Source organism: Lynx rufus, unplaced genomic scaffold, assembly GCF_022079265.1.
Source record: "Lynx rufus isolate CCGP_SWC_20201006 ecotype Redwood Valley unplaced genomic scaffold, mLynRuf1.p SCAF_9, whole genome shotgun sequence".
Lineage (NCBI taxonomy): Eukaryota > Metazoa > Chordata > Mammalia > Carnivora > Felidae > Lynx > Lynx rufus.
Window position 1 is genome coordinate 76,763,521 of NW_025814897.1, and position 25,977 is coordinate 76,789,497.

The 25,977-nt window shown below is 39.7% G+C and overlaps 1 protein-coding gene across 3 annotated transcripts in view; it reads left to right on the forward strand.

The window, feature by feature from the left end:
- Window positions 1-25,977, forward strand: part of NELL1 (neural EGFL like 1) — an 896,605-nt gene that overhangs the window by 406,968 nt on the left and 463,660 nt on the right. For all 3 annotated transcript variants that reach the window (XM_047071414.1, XM_047071415.1, XM_047071416.1), the window contains one exon: window positions 9,287-9,412. In XM_047071414.1, the coding sequence (XP_046927370.1) occupies window positions 9,287-9,412 (126 nt within the window). The remainder of the gene's footprint in view (window positions 1-9,286; window positions 9,413-25,977) is intronic.

The window sequence follows — 25,977 nt, forward strand, 5'->3', positions numbered from 1 at the left end:
TATAATTACCCCCCAGAGGCCCCGTCTCCAAATACCATTGTATTGAAGGTTAGGGCTTCAACCTATTTGGGGGGACACAGTTCAGTCCATAGAGATTATCTAGACACCTCCCTGGGTTGTCTTGTCATTTCCCCCCTTCTCTCTCCTTCTTTTCCTTCTTTCTTCCTTGTCCTCCTCCTCCCTTCTTGTCTTCCTTCCTCCTTTTCTTCCTTTTCCTCCTTTTCTTCCTTTTTTCCTTTCTCCCTTCTGTACCTTTTTTCTTTCTGCCACTAAAGCTCCTTGTGATAACGTGCTTTAAGGAATAGGCATTCGTGGATTGAAGCTGATAGATACATTTTGCCTCATTTGAAGTATTTGGGGAAAAACTGGAGCAAAACTTCTAAAAAATTAATGCTTGGATATGCAACTTCTCTAGAAGGATCATAGATCTAGCCCACAATCTCTGAGAGGTAGTACTCTAGAGTGAAGAGTATAAACTCTGGACCCATCCTACCTGCTCTGCTGGCAGTTCAGGAGTATCTCTTAGCTATGTGACTTGAGACAATTTACCAAACATTCACTTTCTTTCTTTCTTTCTCTCTCTCTTTCTATCTATCTATCTATCTATCTATCTATCTATCTATCTATCTTTGAGACAGAGAGTGACAGAGCATGAGCAGAGGAGGGGCAGAGAGAGAGGGAGACACAGAATCTGAAGCAGGCTCCAGGCCCTGAGCTGTTAGCACAGAGCCCGACATGGGGCTTGAACTCAGGAATGGTGAGATCATGACCTGAGCCTAAGTTGGACACTTAACTGACTGAGACACCCAGGTGCCCCCCAAACATTTCTAAACTGTGCTTAGCACATAGTAAGTGCTATGCAATGATGTCCCTTATTACTCCATCATGGCATTATCCAGAAGGAGCTCTGATTGTCCACAGTCCAAACTCTTGCTGTCATCTTTCCACCACTGAGGTTCAGTGTCCCTTTTTATGTGTTATTGGCCTCATACTGTGCTTTTTCCCTATAAAAGAGAGCCATTTCTTTGTTCTTGGAAGTAGGAAAATAAGATAGATGTATGTTTTATGAATAATGAGAGACTTTATTTCTTTGTGGGAGGGGCGTATTTTGCATAGATATCAGCTACCTGGCTTCTGTTAGGCATTTTGTTTATATTCCTAAATTCTATAGGTATTTTATTTTTCTCCCCTTGCTTCAGAAGAAAACTGTAATTATAGAGAAACATGGAACATTGGATAAAGCACTAGTTCACAGCTAGAAGACCTTGATTCTGTTATCAGCTCAATGATTATCTGTATATGTTTGGGGCTCTGTTTCTATCTTCTCTGGGCTTCTGTTCCCTCATCTGAAAAAGGGCATAATCCTATTTTTTCTGCCTGACTGGATTTTTATAAGTGCAAGTCAGAGATAAAATAGGCCCCAACTTTAAAAAAATATCCAGTATGACACAGATGGAGAGTATTCACAATTCTAATATAACAACTGACTGGCCAATGCCACCATGTTTTTATAAGTCATGATGTCTGCGAAGACAGGAGATTAAAGTCTGGTAGAATTGCTCTGCAAGTTACCTTACTTGTCTATGGAGAATTTGCCCAGATCCATGCTTTTTGTGAATATATGTTTGCTAGTTCTGGCTGCTTTTGGTTTGCAGGGGAGATGCCAACTCAGTTGATACAGTTAATGAAAGAACAGTGAGAAGACTTAGGTCATCTGAATAGTATTTTCTAGGACCTGTATCTTGGGAAAGGCATCTGGAGCATCTGTCAACTTCTTAAAACAGGAGAAGAGATGGGTAGCTCAAGAGAAAGTGCTTTGGAAGCAGGCTTTTATGATCTGTGGACAGAAAAACTTGAATATGTCAAGAACTTTAGAACAGGGAACTGGTAGGCTTTAGATACTCTCTGGTCCAAGTCCCTAATTTTATATATGGGAAAACCAAGGTCTAGAGAAGAAGAAGTGACCTGCCAGGTCTATAGTTAGCTAACAGAAAAAGCAGGAGGATAGCTTTACTCTTGACTGTCATTCCAGGGCTCTTGGTCCAGCAGTCAGAGTGGAACAAGTATGCTTCTTGGAGTCACCGAGATCTGAGTTGAAATTCTAGGTACCCTATATGTAGTTGTTGATGCTAGTGCATGGGATGGAAATAATTAGATAGGATCTCCACAGTGCTTGATACAGAGCACAGTCTCAGTAAATCTTGCTTTTCTTTCCTCTTTCTGTTTCTTTTTTTAAATGTGCATGAAGAGTAGGCATAACCACCTCCCACCAACCCCCTGAGTCCAACCTTTGGACGTTGCCTTTTTCTAGGAAATTCTTAGGAGCAAGTCTGAGTAGATCACACATTTTTATTAAAAGAATTATTTACATTTGCTTCTGTCTTTGCTACCCAGACCTTGAACTCTAATTTAATGATGATAATGCCAAATTTGGGTCTGTGTTTGCTCTGAACTCTTATGCAGATGGAGGCTGGTGATGTATGAAGAATCATTACGCCACATCAAGTTTTGTTTTAAAGTCCATAAGTACACCTTTTTAAAATGAAAACAAACTACTTCACCATCCTGGGGAGGGACATAAATCATGTATTTTTATTACCTCAAAAGACCACCAGAAGATGAGCTCTAATATTTCAAAGGTGACAAGCAATCTATACGAATAAATCGTAATTCGAGCCCCATTATACTCGAGCTGATATATACTGCAGTCGGGTTTATAGATGTTTCTCTAAAAATATTAAAAAGAAGAAAACAACCAGGCCTTTTGTCTCTAGTTTCTAATTCTATAGGAGGCAATCAGTCTTAAGCTACCAGCATAAAGACTGTATCAAGCTGTGGGCTAAAAAAGCTGGGAGCAGAAGGCGCCTACCTGTTTTGGGGCTCCGGGTCACTGGAGCCTTAAGTGTGAAAGTGTTAAGATCTCTTTAAAAGAGCCGAAGAAGCAGTGATACATGATGTAGCATTGCTATTTTAACAGAGTGTAACACCAGACCAAATGTTATGAACGGCATTGCACGCAGACCTAGAATTTGAAGATCTTCTTGTTTACATATGCTTCCTGGCAGCATCAGGTGTATGTAACAGAGTCCTAGGATGGAATTGTTAGTGAGGGCTAGAACTGGCACCGTGAGAACAGTGCCCACTTTGAAGTCAGACTATGTGGATTTAAGCCCAGGCTCTTATGCTTACTGACTTCGTGCCTTGGGCAAGTGACCTAATAATCTGAGCCTCAGTTCCCTCATCATGGTGTGGGGCCACCTACTTAATTCAAGAGGAATACATGAAGTGATGAGATGCCATCTGTGAAATACCTAGCATAGTATCTGATACAAAGAAATGACAGCTATTTATTGAGGATTAGCCGGGTGCCGGGGGGCTGTTCCTAATTTTATCCTATGAGGTTATATACATTGAACCTCTTACTCATTTTGGTATTACCCTGGGCCTAATGGTGTGGGGTTTTTGTTTTGTTTTGTTTTGTTTTTGTTTTTAGTCCATTCATCCCTCCAGTAGTCAGGTTAACTGTGGTTCTTCTTATAACAACTTCCTAGATGGTTTGAGACGTTTATTAGCTTGAACCTGGACTGGAGTGTGTCCAACTCACACCTTGAGGTTCAGCCTCAGGCTTAGCCTTTTCTTGTCTTCTGGTTTTTGGGTGAATATCACACCTGGAAAGACCATTGTTTGAGAAAGAAATCTGCTTCAGGCAGAGCATCAGCACCACCTGGACAAAGGTCGGATGGCTTTCAGGTTAAAATCTTTGGTGCTTTGGGTCGTATGCAGTTTCTTTCTCTGAGTTTCAGTTCATTCTTTCATTAGGCAGTTGTGTTCGTGTGTTCATGTGCTTGTTTTTGTAATTATTCATTACCTTTCAGAATCTTTGTGAACAATAAGCCAACGTTCGTCTTCGGCTCATTTTAAAAATCTCAGCTCACTAGTTCTCAAGATTGTTTTCTTAGGATATCTCAATTCTCTGAAGATGTTTGTTAATTCTGTTTTGATTCTTTCTATAATCAGATTTGCTTTTGAAGCACTCTTGAGTCCTACTGAAACTGTCTGCAGGGTTGTGCCTTTCCCTGACGATAGAGAGGCAATTTTTCTTTTGGCAAATGTGTTGCCATTCTATCTCCAGCCCCATCCTAAAACCAGGGAAGTTCTCAATTCCTTCCTTGCTTTTAGCTCCTCGTCCCAAGGGAACCAGCTAGCTGATTCTAAACACTTTACAGTTTTTTTGTTTTTCTCCCCTCTGCATTAGTTATACCACGAGGTGGTTTTTATATCTGGTGTTTGCATGATGGGGGATAAGCAACAAAGATAAGGTTGTAACAGTTGAATTTTCTGGTACATTTGTCAACCTTTCTGCTTTATTTGGTGCTGTCTCTTTCTGGAATGGTACCTGGAAATTAGGACATATGCAAGAGCTGAGATTATCAGTGATATGAATTGAAAACGAAACCAACTGAAAGACACTTCACCATAGCAGCAGGGATGTATGACCCGGGGTCCTGTGTGAGACCCCATGCATGTAGAGAGTAAAGGTTGGGTAAGTCTATGGGAGAAATTCTCACTGGGGTTTTCTCACCATCCCCTTGTTCTGTTTTTGAAAATAGTTTTATTTAGGGCCTTTGAAATCTATGAAAAAGAGCAATGGTTCGGCTGTTTGAATCAAAATAAGCTTGTTGCAGCCAAGTAAGTCCTTCAAATCTAGATGAGGCAGATACCTCTCATTAGTTATCCAGAGGCCTCAGGGAAATGAAGCAGGAGTTTCTCTCTGGGTGGAGCTGACAAGGGTCCATGACAGGGAAACACTCATTGCAGTCAGCAGCCTGGTTGGTGGCTGTGGCCCATGGGCTGAAGATTGAATTGCCTCTAAGGCAAGTCCTGACTAGTTTCTCATCTTAAAGAATGCCTGGGCACCCCGGCAGAATGAGATGGAGTTCCGTGTGGCCGTCTCTCTGTGAGTAAAATACCAATGTGTTTAGCCTTCAGCTTGCCCAGCTCCAATCCATTTTCTTCAGTACAGCTGACTGATATTTTAAAAACAGAAATTGGTTTATGTCACCACCCTGATTAAAGTCTAGACTCCTTCCCATGGCCCACAAGGCTCAGCAGGATCTGGCCTGAGCTTATCTTTCCAGTTGTACTTTAAACAGACAAAGCTCCTTCCTCTAATGCTTCTCATTCTTCTCTGTCTGGTATGTTATTCTTCTCCCCTTTACCTGTTGGACTTGTGTTTTAGGTCTTGGATGAAGCCTCACTTCCACAGAGACTGCTCCTCTGGCCCTCTCAGCCTGGATCAAAGCCCCCTGGTAAAAGATCTCACATTCTTGGTAGGACTTAACAAGTTTTGCTCAATGTCTTGCCAGGCTGTGAGGTTTGTGGTGGCATTTTGTTCATCCTCTGCTTCAGGGCTTGGCAGAGGGCTAATTAATGTTCACGACTCAGTGATTCTCTCCCTTCCTGACTCTGCACAGACAAAAAGTTTAGTCTCTGTAGTTTCCCTTCTTTTCCCCCGCCTCCAGTCTCTACGTGGTGAATTTCTGTGCATCTTTTAAGATCAAGCTTAAGGATCTCATTTTTGAGATGCTATTCTTAGTCACCCTCTATACCAGCCAGGGTGGGCTCAATGGCTTAAATCAGTGAAAGCATATTTCTAGTTCATGCAACATGTTCACCAAGCTTGTGTGGTTGCCTACGCCTCACTCAGGGACCCAGGCTCAAAGAGTCTCCATCTTTGTGCTGCCATGATTTCCAACGCCAGAACAAGAAAATGTGGTAAGTCAGGCGCTGGCTCTTAATATTTCCACCTGGAAGTGTTGTGCTTTGTTCAGACTTCATGATCACTCATACAGCTCTGCTTAGCTTCCAAGAGGATGGGGAAGCACAGTTGTGTGATGTGCTCAGGAGGAGGAAAACTGTTAATATCTGTTCGATGAACAGCACTAATGCCAACCAACTTCCTCCAGTGCCTGGCTTCTCTTGGTGTTCCCAGCCTCTCACTTACAACGATCTATTCTTCCACTCCCCCATAGTCCTGGGAAAGACCTTGTAATCACCAATAACTGAATCACTTTCAAAATATTAATGTTAGGCACACTGCTTTGTAACCCCTCCTCTAGCTTTCTAGCTCATGTGTTCTAGACCCTCACTGTAACTACACCTTGCCTCCATTAGGATTGCTGCGGCAGTTTGGGTTCCCCCAGAAGCAAACTTGGCAATGGAGACTGGAGTGCAGGAAGTTTATTAGAGAGTGCTGTAGGGATGAATGCCTCTGGGGAAGGGAATAATGTAGGATTGGGCAGAGGGAAAAGTTAGCTCAGTCTCACTGAGTGCTCTGAAATCTGGATGGTCCTTTAGAATTCTCTTGAGTTCGGGATGAATGAGAACTAATCTTTGTAGGTCGCTCCCAGGATGGAAGTGTGACTGTGACTGTATAATCTCTCATTGGCCAAGGACAATTTCCTTAAAAGGATAACAGCTGAAGATTGTTAGCAGGCAGTATTCCCCTTAGCTGGGGGATTAAATTCTTTAGTTCTGAAGTGAGATCTCAGGAGTGTAACACAGTGTCCACCCCTAATTTTAATGCATTTACAGCTGTCTACCTCCTTCTTCATGTCCTCACATCTCTCCTCAATAGCCGGGATTCCTTCCTACTTCATTATCATCACCTCTTTCTTAATACCCTCAATTCCCTCATATCTGTCTTTACCCATTATATTTGCATAAAAACTCCTTTAACTTTCCACCTACCGTGCTATTGCCCCAAAATATCTGAATGAGACTGGAGAAAACACATCGCCATGCTGACTGCTGTCACTTAATGCACTTTTGACTGCAAATCACAGTAGCTCTTCAGCCACCTTCCCACATGCTCTAGTAAATTTTTGTTCCTTTTTTTCAAAACGACTGTTTTTTAATACCATTTCCTCTCTCCTTAAATATCCGATATGCCCTCCCTTTCTTGATTCTCAAATGTTACCCTCTCTTTGCATTTCACTGAGAAAATAAAAATAAGTGAGGGAGAACTACTTTGTCTCCCAGCCACCAAATAAGCCAGCCATCTCCACCTCTTTGCTTCTCTCAGCTTCATTCTTGTTTTGAAGGTGATGTGTTCCATCTGCATGCTGGAGCACAGTCCCTCTTGCCTTCTTCCCCAGGACTTTGCTCCTCCAGTGATCTCTTTCTTCAACATCATCAGTTCGCTTCACTTGTATTGAATCCTTCCCAACAGCCTGCAAATGTGCTGTGATCTCTTCCATCTGTAAATAAGACTGTCTCTACACCAAGTCTCCCCAGAGCTGCTCCTCCATTTTTCCTTATGGGAAAAAAAAAATCTCAAAAAGTTTGCCTTGTTTTTCTCTCTTCCCTCATCTTCCATTCTCTCTTTAATGGGCTCCAGTCAGGCTTTTCTCTACCACTTTCCCAAATCTACTCTTATTAGGTCAAGGTCAGCAGTGAACTACTTCTTGCCAAATCCAGTGGTTAGTTATGTCTTTACCTTATTCAGCAGGTGACAAAAATAATCGTTAGTCCTTTCCTGAAATACTCCTCTCGACTTTTATGGTATCCGCCGGTCTGTGAAGCAAAAATGCTTAAATGATGCCAGGAACCAACTTGTTAAAAGAATTCTAATGTCCTGGGTGCCAGAGAGATCCAAACCGTATCTCATGCTCATGTGCAGCTACTATTCTGTCTTAAGTTTGTGGGAGAGTTCCCTCCACACCTTAGCTTGATGTAATCTTATTATATAGTTTTAATATTCCTTTTGTCCATTTATTTTAATTGCGCATTGTCTTGGATCATCTTTGAAAGCACATGATCTTGTGCAAGTATAACACTTGGTTTATTGCCTGAATCATTTCTCTAACTTCTGGTGTTCTTTATAGTTATGGAAGTCTTGCTAACTGCAAGTGTCCTTTTAGGACCTCGATTACTGCACAATAACTTTTGTTTATAGGCTGAGAGATGTTTAGTGCTTAAAAGAATCTGGTGTTACTTCAGTGTGTTTTATCAGGAAGTAAGTCAATCTACTTTTACTTTTAATATAGATAAGTGAGATTATAGGTGTTTTTGTCTTCTGTTTCTACACATGAAGCGTATTAGGACTTCAGTGATTACCTTAATAGTAACACTGTGGTTGACTATCATCTTCAAGGTGCTTTCATTAAGTAAATCATCATAAACGATTGACTTCTGAGTTCCACTCCTGGGTGTAGCATGTTCTAACAGGATGGTATATATTTTTGCCACATATTTAACCTCTCTAAGCCTCAGTTGTCTACACTGCAAAATGTGGGTAGTGCTGTACTGTGATCGTGGAATTGTTTGTGGATTAAATTAGATAAGGAGTTTAAAGATGTAGGTTCAGAACTGGCCTGCATGACCAATTCACGAGAATTCTGGAACTCATACTGGTTAAATGGAAGTCACAGGCTAGTCAGTGGAAGAACCAGAACCAGAACTCACATTGTCTGTCTTAGGTTCTTACACTGTGCTGCTCCCCCTTCCTCTCCTTCACACATAAGCAGTCTGAGTAAAATGAACGCAAAGCCATTTCTGAAAACAACTTCCAGAAAAGACTCAATTAAACTCTGTACTAAGGTTGTAGGTGATTCTAATTCTTCCCATGAATGCTTATGAGAAAGTAGGGGATGCTCTGACCTCTGTTCCAGAAAGAAAAAGATGTTTTTGCTGAATCAGCCCATTATTCTGTCTCATGGGATGAATCTCCAGGTCAAGGGATGAAAGGCATCAGTTTGCATTAGACCACAGCTGCTGTCTGTATTCAAAATACACCATGGGGGAAACTGGCTGCACCATCATTTTTTAACGGATTAAAGCATGTCTTAGTAAGACACATGAGCAGAGAAGCCTGGATTCCCTTGATCTCCCTGATAAAAGCTACACCATGTACAGTGGACATCTAATAAATATTAATTGGTATCAACTCATTGGACATAGAACTCCTTGATTTTGGATGTTTAAATCCAGCATCCTCCGTGGTGAGGGATTAGTAATAGTAGATTCAGTCTTCATACCTCTAGGTTTCTTAGCTGTTGCGTCTCACTGTGCATCTTTCTGGAAATACTTTCAGCTCAAGATGGGATCTGATGCACTTGAATGCAGCTGAATTTGCATTTAAGATTTTGTGTTTAATGCATCTTGCATTTTCTCTTAGGTTTGTTGGGCATTTGCCTTTTTAAATTTCATTGCAACATGGTTACATGATAGTTCCGTCATTCACCTCACTGTGATATTGCTTCTTTTTTTCTTTTTCCTCCTTCAGATATTGATGAGTGTGCAGCTAAGATGCATTACTGTCATGCCAATACTGTGTGTGTCAACTTGCCTGGGTTATATCGCTGTGACTGTGTCCCGGGATACATTCGCGTGGATGACTTCTCCTGTACAGGTGAGCCTGAAGAACCAACACTGTTTTTCTGATTCAGCCCTTCTCTGCCCCATCTGTGTTTTGTTAAATTTAGATCCAAGTGTTGTCACCTAATTGGTTTTTCTCTTGCATTATTTTACCCTCACCTTTAGAGAAAAAAGTGATAAAAGAAATTTTATCTGCGCAATTTATTTCTACTCCTAGTATCTCTCTCTGTGTGTGTGTGTGCGCATGCGTGCTTGGGTCTTTGATTTGAATTTGAAGTCCCCCGTTGCCTATAGTAACGTTGAGGGACGTAGAGACATCAGTTTTAAGAATAGAAAAGTATCAATCTATTTTCCTTCCATCATGATGAAATGTTTTCGTATATAAGAAAATGTACTTTGTTCCCACTGGAAAAGACAAAGATTTGATTTAGAGGGGGAGAAGGAGTATCTGGTGAGCAGAGATTGGGCAAATAGGGGAGCTGCTCAAGACTCTTGATTGACAAATACCGATGGTGTCTCCCCTATATGGCGGGGCTGTCAGCCCTAAACTGGAACTGCAAGGTTGTGTGGTCAGTGCCTTCATTGAGTAATGCTGGCTTTGTGAGGCGTTTGGTGGTGGGGGGAGGGGGGGGTCCAATGTACTTCCGGTTATGTATATTGAGATATGAACTGTAAATTGGTTAGGGATTGTAGAAAGTTCTTCTTTTGGTCAAATATCTTTAACCAGTTTGTAACCTATAAGAAAACTGCCCCTTAAACATAAAATGTCAGTCATTTTGTACCTTTCCTTGACTCCTGCATCTTCATGTGTCCCAATAACGTTTGCATATAGACTGAATTTTTCACTCATGGGGCGCCTGGGTGGCTCAGTCGGTTAAACTTCCATCTTCCGATTCAGGTCATGATCTGGCAGTCTGTGAGTTCAAGCCCTGCGTCGGGCTCTGTGCTGACAGCCCAGAGCCTGGAGCCTGCTTGAGATTCTGTCCCCTCTGCCTCTCTGTCCCTTCCCCCATTGTGCTCTCTCTCTCTCTGTCAAAAATAAATAAGCTTTTTAATTTTTTTAATGTTTTGATTTATTTTTGAGACAGAGAGCATGAGCAGGGGAGGGGCAGAAAGAGAGGGAGACACAGAATCTGAAGCAGGCTCCAGGCTCTGAGCTGTCAGCACAGAATCCGACATGGGGCTCGAACTCACGGACTGTGAGATCATGACCTGAGCTGAAGTCGGACGCTTAACCGACTGAGCCACCCAGGTGCCCCAACAATAAATAAACTTAAAAAAATTTTTTTACACTGAATTTTTCACTCAGAATGGACAGCCACTGTCACTGTATTTTATTGCAAATGACCTTTTCAGAAGTGCAGAAAGTTGCAAAAGTTAGGGAAGCATGTTTATATGTCCATGCAACCTTTTCCATTTATTTCTGTATATGTATAGGTTGCTATTTTTTGGCTAAGGAGCTAGTGATTCCAGATTGATGCAGGTTTCTGATGGCCACAGGTGGCCAGTCTCATTTATCTATCTTTTATGTAGTATAACTAAAGTTCCTGGAGAAAAAAGAGATTGTGTAAACATAGCATGCTGAGATCTAAACATTTTAACAGGGGACAAAACTCTGTGCGACCTGTAAACCAACACAATATGAAAATCTGATGTTCTCTATGATGGTTTCTCTGTTCTTAGTAAATCCAGGTCATCCTGATTTACCGTAACCCTATGGTTAGAAGGAACCAGTGAGTATTCTCCCAACACAGCATCACATATCATGCAACTTGATAAACCTTGATGAAGGTCCTTCTGTGTAGAGAGAGCTTGTTGAAATTGTATCAGAATATTGCCTGTTTTTACTTTTTCATTAAGGGAGGAAGACCAGAGCTTGGTGGTTCTTGAAAGCCTCTTAGGGATAGGTGCCCTGCCTGGTGGTTTATATATGGAACGAGATGGAAAATGTATTGTTTATAGAACTGGTTCCACAACTGCTTTTAGAAAGCAAAAGATAAGGATGTGGGTATCAGTGGGTACCCAAGCATCCCCCCTACTAAACAAAACAAGATACTGTGTAGCTCTGCAGAAAAAAACCTTTACAAACACACATCATACACATGCACGAAGTTTTTGTTGTGTGTGTGTGTATGTTTTGTCTCAGAGGGAATGGGTAAGTTAGAGCGAAAGAAAGAAAAACAAGAGGGAGTCAGAGAACAGTCACTAGTCGGAGAACAGAAGACCAGGTGCTGTGAAGGACAGAGGACCAGTGAAAACCTCCCTATGGAAGGAGAACTGAAAGGACTTTTAAGGGTGGGAATATTTAATGTGAGGTTTTTTTCATTGTTTTGCTATTCAGTAGGCAATGCAAGTTTTCCTTATGCCTTTCAAATCTTCAGCAAAGTGTACCTATCCTGCATGCTGGATGAGCCCTTCCCCTTCTACCCTGGTGGACGGCAGAAATGTGTGTATAGGATGTTGAGACCTCAGAGACAGAGGTACTCACTCTGAAGTAATTACTCCTGTCCCTTATCCGTGCACCCAACGTAAACTTCTACATCACTATCACAACAGTTTCCTTCTAGGAGTTTCTGAAGTCTTGAGGAGGGATTTGGAATTTCCATAGGTTGGAATTGGGAGTAAGGTCTTTTTCTTTAAGAAACTTTCTTTGATCCCAGTTTCCATCCTGCCTGCTGCCCCATCTTTTTTCTTTTATTCATGGCAAAACTTCTTAATTGTGATTACTGTTCTTGTTTACATTTGCTCACCTGGCATACCTTCCTTAACCTCCTCCACAGAAGGCTTTCATGCTCACTATTCCACAGAGGTTGTGTTTATCAAGGTCAGCCTTGAACTCCATTTTGTTAAATCCAGTGTTCTTATCTTCTGGGACCACTCAACAGCATTGAGCGTTGACCACACCTTTCTCTTCTAAACACATTATTTTCTTGCCTTTCCCTATTTCCTGATTGTCTTTCTTCATCACTGCCGGTCCTGCCCAGGCTCCCTAGCTGTTTTTCTTTCTCTTTTCACATTTTTAAAGGTTAGAGTGCTGCAGAGCTCTGCCCTGGATCCTGTTTCTTTGTTCACCTACATATACTTTTTAGATGCCTTCATTTCACGTAGGACTTTCACAGCACTCCGTCGATACTTTCTCAGTTTCTATCGAGTACAATATTTTTTTCTGAGCTTCTGAATCCTATTCAAACTGACACCCACATGTAGATGTTTAAGAGGCATTTCATATTAACATGTTTAAGAATGAACTCTGGATTTCTTTCCATGTTGGTAAACTTCCTCTTTCAATTTTCCCCATCTCAGCAAATGAAAGCCTCATCTACCCAGTTTTTCAAGCCAGACAGCTAAGTTATACTGGATTCCTTTCCTTCTCTTGCCCCTCCACCTTCAGTCCAAACACCAGTCTTACTCTACCCTCTACATCCTGTCCTAAATGTGTGCACTTCTGCCCATATGCTTTATTACCAAACTACTAGACCCCTGACACCACACTGGACTTTGTGTTCCATTCTTGCTCCACTATAACTCTCTCTTCATTCAGTAGCAAGAGCAAAGTTTTAAAAATAAGAATTCTACAAATATGCTTAAACTTCTCATGTAGTGTCCTATTACACAGAAAATCAAATCCATACTTACTTTTATATGAAACTCTATGTGGTTATTCTCCTTCCTGTCCCTATTACTTTATCTTGTACCAATTCCATCCTTGTCCATTATGTGGTGGCCACACTGACTTTTGGAGGTTTTTTATTTTTTTTCCCCATTCAACGTGCTTGTTTTCCTGTAGGACCTTTGCGTGAGCTCTGTCTCAGAAGTTTTTTCCTCTTGATAGCCCCATAACTGGCTCTTCCTTTGTCATGCAGGTGTCAACCTAAAAATGATAGGCCCAGAGAGACTTTCTCTGATTTGTATAATTAGCCACCCATTATCCTATCTCCTGGTTGTAATTCTTTATCACTTATCACCATGTAGAATTTTCATTTTTTATATGTGATTTTCAAAAATTGTCTCTTATTAGAACGTAACATCCGGGAGCCGCAGTCTTTTCCCATTTGCTCACTACCTATCTTGGCTATTTAAAACAGCCAAGGGCGGGGAGCAGGAGGGGTGGGGGCTGTGGGGTGAGGTAGAGAACATAGCTGGGCAGAGAGCAGTGCTCAGCAAATGCTTATTGAATGAAGGAATGTGCAAAACTACTTAGGCTTGCGCTTATGTACCTCTCTAAATTTCATTTATATAAAAATGGCTCATATCTGCTGTATCGTAACTGTTAGATTATTGAGGACACCAAATTGTATATGTGAAAACATTTATCGTGGCACTGTCATCAGTGCCATCAGGATAGGATGTTCTGCAGTGAAAACCCCAAATATTACTGATTTAAAATAACAACGTTTTGTTTGCTTTTCACTGGTCAACAGGAAGTATGCTCTGCTCATCATAATTACTACTGATTGTAGTAATCATAATACTGACTGATGGAATAGTCAGTATTGGGAATATTGGCAAGATGGGGAAAAGAGAGCCTGGAGGGTCTTGTAACAGTTGTTATATTGTTCTTGTCAGGGAGTAACAACATATCCTTTCTATCCTCTGCTAGTTGACTAGAACTAATCACCAGTACCTAACTAACTACAAGGAGATGAGGAAATGCAATTCCTACTTTGTGCTTGGAAGGGTTAGAAAACCAAAATATTTGGTGAATGGTGCTAATGAATACCATAGTGACTTACACTTAATAGATTCTCAACAAACTTTGTTTCCTTTGACACGAGAAGCTGTTCATTAAAATAACCCTTTTTTTTTTTTTCAACAGCAGTTCACAATGTGTTGGGGAAAGTAGTCTCAAAAGGATAAAGATATTAAGCACTTCTGTACTAAGTGCTCTGATGGACAAGCAAAATGCAATAAGGAAAAGGTGCTTGATTTCTAGAACAGAGTGTCTGGAATATTTTTTGCAAACCAAGAGGAGCTATTTGAGTTTCCTGGGGCTTGTTAGCATGCAGTGAATGGATTAGCTTAGGATTTTACAGTGTGGAATGTGGATCTAGTGAGGAGAGATGAGAGACAAGCATTCTCCCTGCCATTTCTCCTCTAGACCAGATTCCAAGGCCTCCATTAGATGCTTTCATATTAAGCTGGAACTCTGACGTTTACCTTGGCATCCTGAAAGTGAGCCTGTTAGGGCAAAGGTGCTCTTCACTCTCCAAGGTGGATCAGGTCCCCACTGCCAATCCCTCTCATTTCTTTATTGGCAAAGAAAACTTCTTCCTCTAAGTGATTATTTGCATGTGGTAGTAAGTAAGGTATGTACTACCTATCAGCCACTGTAAGATGTCTTTTCAGATGTTTCATTTTCCAAAGATAAATTTCTGGGAGAAATTGACAGGCCTGAAGACATCCTTTGTTTGCCCCACGTTCCTGATAGAGTATTTCTCATTATTGGCATTCCTGAATTCCAAAGATCATCCTAGACTCTGTCCTGGATCAGTTTCTCCTGTCACTGTTGAGTTGGTCTTCTAAGTATGTCTAGGTCACTTTTTTCTTTCTTTTAGGATGCCATTTAGCTTCCTAGAAGTCAGTAGTAATACTGAAAAGTTGTATTCAACCAAAAATTAGCCTAGAATTAAAGATGATCTAGTAACTTTGGTAATAGATTGATTATTCAATAACTGATTGCTTCATCCATTTATTCATGAATCTAATGCATAATTAGTGTCAGTCATGAGTGTTAGGAAATATGGTGGTTGAGAATAGTGATAAATGACGTCTGTGCCCATAGAGTTCATGGTTAATGAGGCAACATCTTCACATGAAAAAACTCAAATGTACATTCACTCTCAAAAATACTCCAGTGTTTGCCAAATCAATCCCTCTTGAAAGTTTTAGTAGAATTTAGTTGAGTATTGGGTGTTTAATCCCATGTTAGCTGTTTGTCTCTTACAAGTTTCAAAGAAGAAACCCTGAAATAACTGTTCCAGGGTTTATGCCAATAACCACAGCCCTTTCAGAAAGATTGCACCTGAGACAATAAATAGATGCCAAACCTGATGCCAGAGGGGAAAGACAGTATGTCAAACAGAAAAGAAGCTTTAACTCTTTCCTCCTTTATCTTGTTAAAAATTGAAAAAGAAATTCTATGTCATGGGATAATAAAGTTAGGAGGGTTCAACACTGAGAATGCTTGCCTGTAACTTAAAATGTACTGTAATTTCATTTTTACCCTTAGAGGCTGGGGATTCCCTGACATGACCATATATTATAGATGAGGCTCTGTACTTTTTTCTAGGAAAGTTTCCATTGCCCTTTGAAAGGGTGAAGTCTGAAGCATTGGACTCTTGACACTGGACTAGTTTTTTGCCTTAGAATCTGTGTGAGTCTAAATCACTTTCTCTCCTGTAAGGGAACCCTGAGTTGCCCTTGCTCTTTTGTGAATTTTGAAACGGGAGGATTCCCTGAAATTGACTTGGTGGGGTGCTTTTTATCTTCTCTGTACCTTTTGATTTTTGGAGTGGTCAGCCTGCTTGATTTATTGGTCTCTGACCTTCATTTATCCCCAGTTAAACTCCCTGTGTTGAGGTTGTTTGATAAGACGTTATCATTGGATACTCAGGCAGCTTTAAAGGAGGATACTTGTGATTTATGACAAAAGCCGCAGCAATAAGACAGGTACTTGACAGTAATGGGGAAGCATTCATTTTTATGCCAAAAACTTCCCATGAAGGTAAGAAATAAAGGGAACAAGTGAGATAACATATATCCCATGTGATTTCTATTACCTCACTAAAAGGATTTTTATTTTCTTGATATTGGCATGGAAGAAAGCTTGAAGGAAGTGTATGTTTGAAATACTTCAAGTAAGCTTAGTTGAAATTAGAGATAAATAATAGTCTATTAATTTAATGGTTTAAGTTAAGTACCTTGTAATGAAAAGAGGTGAGGCAACAGTTTAAAACACTTAGGAGTAAAAATTAACTGTTAGAAATTTGAGACGTTTTCTGGAAAATGCTTTTTTCCTAAGGATGATACACAGAACACTTTAACTATGAGGTACCTGATTTTTTATTTATTGAGCAGAGCCATATGAAATAGGACCAAAATACAACATTCTGCAACTTGAAAGAGCATGGTAGTAAATTTCATACTGATTATCCTTACCTATAAAACACACAGCATGTGCTTGTTTTGGACATGCTTGTTCTTAATGACTTTTGACTATTTGGCAGCATTAAAGGGACAGATTACTAATTGCTTGGTTCTCAGTCTCAGAAGAGGTGATCCAGGTTTAAGAATGACATTCCAGCTATGGATCTGTAGACTGCCTTCACTTTAGTGAAAAATGCTATATCAGATGCTTTAGGATGCAAATCTACTTTTTATTAAAGATGACCAAGAACATTTATTGATATATTGAATAAGGAGAGTCAAAATAAGACCTGTACTTTTGGATATTCCATAACCCAGCCAAAAGCTCTGATAATCAATATGAGACATTTTCCCTTTGTTTTGATTTGTTTGGCCAGTATGTCCTTTTTTTCTTCCCTTACTTTAAATAAGTGGTTGACGGTGTTACCTGCCTCCCCATCTAGAGGAGCGATGTGAGTACAAAAGCAGGATTCCAAAATCCTAATGTTTTAGTGCTGAGGTTCTCAGCATATATACATATATATACATATACATACATATATATGTGTGTGTATATATATACCTATATATCTACACATAGATACATACATGGAGGAAAAAGTCAGTATGGGATCTACTCCTAGAACTTTGGATTTTCATTTGGTGTAGGGTTGAGACCTGGCTTCAGTTTGTTTAAAGGTCCAGGTAATTCTGTTATGCAGTCTGCTTTTTGTAAATCAGAGAATGTCAGAGAAGAATCCAAAGGGAGGAGAATTGTCCTTTCTACTATAGACAGGAAAAACCAGAGTGGGTAGTATAGGGTCAGGAGGTAATGAAGGGAGAGACTTGGACAGTTTCTGGAGGAAGGGCCCTGCCTCCAGGGCTGCATTCTGGGATATGTAAGATAACATCTTAGCAAACAGAATCCAACAGTACGTTAAAAAAAAGTCATTCACCATGATCCAGTGGGATTTATTCCTGGGATGCAAGGGGAGTTCAGTATTCACAAATCAATGTGATATATCACGTCAAGAAGAGGAAGAATGAAAAGCATATGATCGTTTCAACAGATACAGAAAAAGCATTTGACAAATTACAACATCCATTCACGATGAAAACCCTCAACAAAGTAGGTTTAGAGGAAACATACCTCAATATAATAAAGGTCATGTATGAAAAACCCATAGCAAATTTCATATTCAGTGGGGATAAACTGAGTGTTCCCCTTGAGGTGAGCAGCAAGAAAAGGATGTCCACTCTCACCACTTTTACTCAACATAGTACTGGAAGTCCAACGCATGGCAACCAGACAACAAAAAGAAATAAAAGGCATCCAGATCAGGAAGGAAGAAGTAAAAGTTTCTCTATTTGCAGATGACATGATATTATATAGGAAAAAAAAAAACCCCACAAGCGGCACCTGGGTAGCTCACTCTCACCACTTTTACTCAGCATAGTACTGGAAGTCCAACGCATGGCAACCAGACAACAAAAAGAAATAAAAGGCATCCAGATCAGGAAGGAAGAAGTAAAAGTTTCTCTATTTGCAGATGACATGATATTATATAGGAAAAAAAAAAACCCCACAAGCGGCACCTGGGTAGCTCACTCTCACCACTTTTACTCAGCATAGTACTGGAAGTCCAACGCATGGCAACCAGACAACAAAAAGAAATAAAAGGCATCCAGATCAGGAAGGAAGAAGTAAAAGTTTCTCTATTTGCAGATGACATGATATTATATAGGAAAAAAAAAAAACCCACAAGCGGCACCTGGGTAGCTCAGTCGGTTAAGTGTCCGACTATGGATTTTGGCTCAGGTAATGATCTCACGGTTCTTGGGATTAAGCCCCAGGTCAGGCTCCACACTAATAGCATGGAGCCTGCTTGGAATTCTCTCTCTCTGCCTCTCCCTTGCACTCTCTCTCTGTAAACACACACACACACACACACACACACACACACAAAACCATGAAAGACTGCCAAAAAACTGCTAGAACTGATAAATGAATTCAGTAAAGTTGCAGGATACAAAATATGCAGAGATTTGTTGCATTTCTATACAATAATAATGAAGTAGCAGAAAGAGAAATTAAGACAACTATCCCATTTACAACTGCACCAAAAGTAATAAGATTCCTAGGAATAAACCTAACCAAGAGGTGAAACTATACTCTGAAAACTATAAAACATTGGTGAAAGAAATTGAAGACAATGCAAGGAAATGAAACGACTTTCCATGCTCATGGATTAGAAGAAATATTGTTAAAATGTCTATGCTACCCAAAGCAGTCTACACATTGAATGCAATCCCTGTCAAAATGCCACCAGCATTTTTCACAGAACTAGAACAAAAAAGTATTAAAATGTATATAGAACCTGAATTGCCAAAGCAATTTTGAAACAGAAAAGCAAAGCTGGACTTTTTGCAGACTTCAGGTTATATTACAAAGCTGTAGTAATCAAAACAGCATGGTGGTGGCACACACACACACACACACACACACACACACAAAGATACATAGATCAGTGGGACAGAACAGAAAACCCAGAAATAAACTCACAACTATATGGTCAATAAATCTTTAACAAAGCAGGAAAGAATATGCAAAGGGAAAAGACAGTCTCATCAACAAATGTTGTTGGGAAGAATGGACAGCAACATGAAAAGAATGAAACTGAACCACTTTCAAATTCAAATTGGATTAAATACCTAAATGTGAGACCCAAAACCATAAAAATCCTTGAAGAAAACACAGGCAGAAGTCTCTGTGACATTGGCCATAGCAGTGTTTTTCTAGGTATATCTCTTGAGGCCAGGGAAACAAAAGCAAAAGTAAACTTTTGGGACTACATCAAAATAAAAAGCTTCTGCACAGCAAAGGAAACAATCAGCAAAACTAAAAGGCAACCTGCAGAATGGGGGAAGATATTTGCAAATGACCTGTTAAAGGATCATTATACAAAATATATAAATAAATGATACAGTTCAACCCCTAAAAAGCAAATAATTCAATTAAAAAATGGGAAGAAGTCATGAATAGACATTTCTCCAAAGAAGACATCCATCTGGCAAACAGATACATGAAAAGATGCTCAACATCACTCATCATCAGGGAAATGCAGGTCAAAACCACAATGAGATACCACCTCACACCTGTCAGAATGGCTACTAATAAAAAAAAAAAAGAACGCAAGTATTAACGAAGACATAGAGAAAAAGGAACCCACTTGCACTTTTGGTGGGAATGCAGACTAGTGCAATGACTGTGGAAAACAGTAAAGAACTTCTTCAAATCACATTACTGGATATTTACCCCCAAAATACAAAAACACTAATTTGCACCCCTCTATTTATTGTAGCCTTGTTTACAATAGTCATATTATGGAAACAGCCCAAGAGTCCATTGATAGATGAATGGATAAAAAGGTGGTATATGTATACCATAAGTAAGCCACAAATAAGACTGAAATCTTGCCATTTGCAACAACATGAATGGAGCTACAGCATAAAATGCTCAGTGAACTACTAGGACAGTCAGAGAAAGACAAATACTGTACGATTTCACTCATGTGGAATATAAGAAACAAATGAGCAAAAGAGGAAAAGAGAGACAAAGCAAGATACAGACTTTTAACTACAGAGAACCAATACAGAGAACCAGAGGTGAGGTAGGTGGGGGGATGGGTAAAAATAGGTGATGGGGATTAAGGAGTGCACTTGTTGTGATGAGTACTGGCTGATGTATGGAATTGTTCAGTCACTATATTGTACACCTGAAACTAATATAACACTGTATGTTGACTATACTGGAGTTACAAATAAAAAATAGGACTGAAGAGAGAGAGAGGCTATGGGATGCCTCTGTTGGTGGGGCCTTTCGAGGAGATTCTGAATCTTCTGTGACATGATTGTTGTAATGCTTCAAAGAGCTTGAAAGATAGATGACCTCTCTGGGGCGACCTGTGTTCTCTGGGTAAAGAAGTAGACTTCTTCTCTGCTAGTGTCTTGCTCATTTGGAGTCCCCTAGAGTCATGACACAACCTGATGGAAGAAGAGAATTCTCAAAATGACCGAGACAGCATTTATGTGACCCTATTTGTCCAGAAGAATATGAGAAAAATTCATTAAGTTGAGGAAATTATAGAAACCTACATTACTTGCACATATGTTTGTGACTAGGCTTCCTTCCCTGCCATGGCATGTGAAAGAAACAAAGTCAACAAAAGGAGAAAAAAGGGAAAAAATGAAGAGGCTCCTCTAAACAGGGATTGTGTAGGGTACAAATTCATGGAACTTTTGGTGTTTGAGGGCAACTTCAGTTTTCCATATGTAATCCTGGAAAAGTCAAAGGCCAAATATTTATTGCATTTAGTAATAGTAGTGTTAAAATAATGCTAAAGTGTTTTTTTTTTTTAATTAGCAAATATATCTTAGGATCCCGAAAGGCATTTCCCTTGAGGTTTCAGGGTGAAAATAAATCTGAAGGATTTGTGCAGTTTTGGCTTCTTTGCGAGGTTTAAATGGGAGGGAGTTCTTATACCAGCACTACTGTAAAGTATCTAGGACCATTGACTGCTGAAGAGCAGCTAGGATGAATGATGGGGCTTGCCCCCAGGGTGTTTGTGCACAAACCTATTAAGTACTGTGTTGCCCTTGATCCAAGTTCATCAGGAAGCCTTGTTAATATTTCTGTACACTCTATTGTTGGAATTGTGCATGCAGAATCACAATTAAGCTTTCACATAAAAGGAGTTTGATTAAGGATGCCTTAGCACTTATGACATTATTGAGGCTGGTCTTGTAACCCTGCTGTGTCCACATTTGAGTAGACACAGTGCATAGACATTTCTCTTTAATAACCTAGTAAGCTATCTTATATTCTTTGTTTCCATCTCAAAGATTTTGATAAATGCATATGCATAGGTATTTCTATACTTTTTAAAGGTATAGTGAGGCATTTTAGGATTTTTTTCAGGGTAATTGAGAATATATTACTTATTCTTGGGCCAGAGTGAAAGCTCTAAATTTTCATGGTTAAAAATCTAGTGTATAAATTAGTGTATAAATTTTACAGGCTGAAAGCTTTGGCTCTGCCACTTACTTGCTTTATGAATTGGAAAACCACTTGAGTTCTCTGCTGCTTCTTCAGTATCCTCTATACATCCTCACAGAGTTGTGAAGGATAAAGTAGGACAGTGTAGGCATATCAGTTCAGATAATTGTAGCTGAAAGAATGAAAAAAAAATAGACTCCACCGGCTTAAATGATAAATATATTCTCTCATAACAAAGTCTAGAGGGACAGTGTTTCCAGAGTTAGTTAATTCGGCTGCTCCATAACATCATCAGCAACACAGATTTTTTTTTGAGTTTTTATTTTCAGCATGGTAGTTTGAAACTTGATATAGCTCCCTTCAAGGTCTCAAAAGGGCTAAGTAACTCCAAGCATCACATTTTGACATAATTGTGTCCCAAAGTCAGAAGGGAAAGAGGATTCCCTTTTTAGAATACTTTTTTTTTCTTTTAATATCAAAGAGAACTTTATCAGAAGGCTGTCCCCAGCAGATTTGTTTTCATGTTTCATTGGTCAAAACTGTTTAATATACCTACTAATAAAACATGGAAAAAAAGAAATAGCTTGAATCAAGATTTATCCCTAAGTTTGGGGTAGATCTCAGCTTCCTTTTTAGTACTTAGCTAACTGATATCTAAATGAATTTGTGTTCCATTGTCAACAAAGGGGAAGGGGGTGTGTGTTTTTGTGCACACGTGTGTGTATACGGATCTACAATTGTGTAGGCAATGGCAGTGTCTATTAAGAGTATAGTCAGGGGGCGCCTGGGTGGCTCAATCGGTTAAGCGTCCGACTTCAGCCAGGTCACGATCTCGCGGTCCGTGAGTTCGAGCCCCGCGTCGGGCTCTGGGCTGATGGCTCAGAGCCTGGAGCCTGTTTCCCATTCTGTGTCTCCCTCTCTCTCTGCCCCTCCCCCGTTCATGCTCTGTCTCTCTCTGTCCCAAAAATAAATAAAAATAAACGTTGAAAAAAAAAAAAAAAAAAGAAAGAAGCAGCCTGAGGTTTGGGGCCAAGAGAATCCTATTTTATTCTCAAGTCTGCCATTTACAAGTTTTTGGGATCTTGGGGAGATCCTTTCAGTGTTCCATGTCTCAGTTTATAACACCAAGAGAGAGGGTTGTGTTTAAGGTTGCAACATATGGAAGAGCCTAACCCAATGACTGACTTTATATGGTGCTTAATATTGAAGCCCTAAAACCTGTTTGCGGAATTTCCTTATCCTCCCTCTTCTCATCAAATGGCTCGTGAATCACTTCAGAGGACACCATGGTACCTTGGAATACATTTGGAAAGCTGCTTGTCCTGAGAAACTCAATCTCTATAGACAGTGTCCAGATTCTCTGGATGTACAGACTTGTTGTCAGATGCTTCATGCTGATGGGTTAAGGAGACCAGTGAGAAGTAGATTTTCCAGTGGCTTATAATGAGCAAGGAATAAATTCTTTTATTTCAAGGAAAATAATTGCCTTCTGGAGTTATTAGTTGTAAGTTGCTGTGGACCAGAGCTCTGGAATATGTTCTGTAAATTATCTTTAAAAAGTTAAGTTTGTTTCCTGAAAAGGGAAGCCCCGTAAACTGTGAATGCCATTGGCATTTATCAGACCAGATGGCTGGCATCTAGTTACTCCTTTGGGGTGGCCATAGGACACATTGCTTTCAGGAGGAGCATGGAAGGTCAGAAGCTTGGTGTACATTGGAACCCAGGATGGGGACTTTGGCAGTTGAAAAATGTCCTTCGAGGGAGTTTGCAGCACACAGAGAGATGTATAAAGAAAACACCAAGTTTAATAAAATTATAAAAGAGATCATAATTATATTTATGTTGTAGTAACATTAAGATATTCAGATAGCCCTGTTTGGAATATTTCTTCCCATATAGTTTTCTATGCCTATGTCTGTATTCTACATTCTGAAATTCACATTGCAGCTACCAGTTGATAGTTTAATTTTTCTACTTATTTCATGAGCATTGCCCAGATTAGTAAAGTTACTTAAAAAATACAACTGTTCATGGCTACAAAATATACTTTGCTATGGATGTATGATTATAGCTTTTGCCATTTGGAGAAGTATTAACATCCAGTTGCCTCTGTGTCTTTGTTTAGCTTTATCACATGCATGTTTTTATTTTTCCTCTGTTATGATAGTGGTCAATGCTTTCCTCACTTTAGCTTAGGAGTGATTTATAACACAAAACTCAGAGCAGCCCTACCCAAGGGGTATACATGCTTAAGGATTCATGGAGAGAGAGAGAGAGACGTCAGCTTCTCAAGTTTTATTCATTAAGGGACATTTCAGGGAGAAGTAGATCCCTAAAGAGCTGTGAAATATTAGCACATACCTTGGTGGTATAAGGACCCTGCCTAGTTATGTAAGAAAGACTTTGTAACAAGACAGAGGTGCTCCAGTAAGCCCCTGCCTAGTTTATGATGTATATTTTCCAAATTGATATTTGAATTCTTTGTCCTTTAAAATTCAAAGAGTATGTATATACTAGATCAGCTAGCAATTTTTCCCCACTTATGGCATTAATTTTCCCATTCTGATTGGTAAGCTAAATGTAGAGAAAGCATTAAAGTATCAGAAGGTTCAAATAGCTGGGATATTAGAGACCTAAAAGACATCAGAAAATGCTTTCAAATTATACTCATTTGAGTATGAATTTTGATGAATTTTTGAGGCAGTGTGCCCAGAGAAATCTTGCTTATGGATTATCCAAAACCTTAGGAAATTTTCTCATCAAGAAAGCTATTTTTCCCCCCAAAGCAGGTAGTCCTTTTAACTTCGTTATGTTAAAAATGTGGCATTGATCAGAGGAGGCAGATATCATCCCTGCCTATTAGTGAGGTAGGGAGGTAAAGGGATAATTCCCGTCTCACCCAGAGAGTGTATGGTATTAAATGACATTCATGTCATAGCCACCTAGGCTGAGCAGCTTACAGTGGAGGGGAGGGAATCAAGTGTAAGTATATCCTGTGATGATTTTCTTGGCCTCAAGCAAACCACTTATTTTTTTTTTTTTTTTTTTTTTTTTTTTTTTTTTAGGGCAGGTTGGAACAGCTTATGGCTTTGGAGCCAAGACATGAGGGAGGCTAGAGAGTTGTGCCCTTTATCTATTTTTAGGATTTAGAAAATCAACAAATCACAAAATAGCACTGGCATGGCTGCCATGTTTACCTTTCAACACTCCTGTAGTTTGTTTGTTTGTTTGTTTATTTATTTATTTTCAGACAGAGACAGTGCTAGTGGGAGGGGGGCAGGAGAGAGAGAGAGGGAAAGAGAGAATCCCAAGCAGGTTCCATGCTGTCAGCACAGATCCTGATATGGGGCTCGGACACACGAAACCGTGAAATGATGACCTGAGCCGAAACCAGCAGTTGGACATTTCACTGACTGAGCTGCTCAGGCTCCCCATCGAAGCTGCTGGAGTTTTAAATTTACTCTCATTTGGATGTAATTTATTCTATTTCATCTCTTTTCATCCTTCTTCCTCTTAGCTCTCTACTTTGGGGCATATTATAGGATTTATCCTTAAATCTTATTTTCTTTACCTTTTATATTTGCTTCTTTAATGTGTGTGTTATTATTTATAGCTTAACCTGACAAATGATGGTTTAAATGAAAGACTGAGGGTCAAAAAATGCTGTAAGACAGAAAAAGGAAGTATTGGCAAGGATGTGGAGAAATATGGAACTCTTCTGCACTGTTGGTGGGAATGTTAAAATTGTACAGCCACTGTGGAAAATTGACAGTTCCTCAAAAAATTAAAAATAGATAAAAAGTCATATCCAGCAATTCCCCTTCTAGATAGATACTCAAAATAATTGAAAGCAGGCTCTTAGAGATTTGCATACCCGTGTTCATAACAGTTTTATTCACGAGAGCAAAAATGTAGAAGCAACCTAAGTGTCCCTGGACTGATAATTGGAAAAGCAAAATGTGGTATATACATATTATGGAATGTTATTCAGCCTTAAAAAGAAAGGAAATTCTGACACCTGCTACAATATGGGTAAACCATAGAGAGTATTATGCTAAGTGAAACAAGCCACTCACAAAAAGACAAATATTGTATGATTCCAGGTATTTAGAATAGTCAGATTCATAGAGGCAAAGTAGAGTGGTAGTGCCCACAGGCTAGGTGGGAGGGGAGTTATTTAATGGGTATATAGCTTTAGTTTTACAAGACAAAGAGAGTTCTGGAGATGGATGGTGTTGCTGATTGAGCACCAACGTGAATGTCTTTAATACTAGTGAACCATATGCTTAAAACTAGGTCAGATGGTAAATTTTATGTTAGGGTGTATTTTACCACAATGTTTAAAAATTGGGGGAAAATGCCATTGAGGAGAGATCACTTTTACTAAATCAGCTTTAGAAATAATATTTACCGTGGTT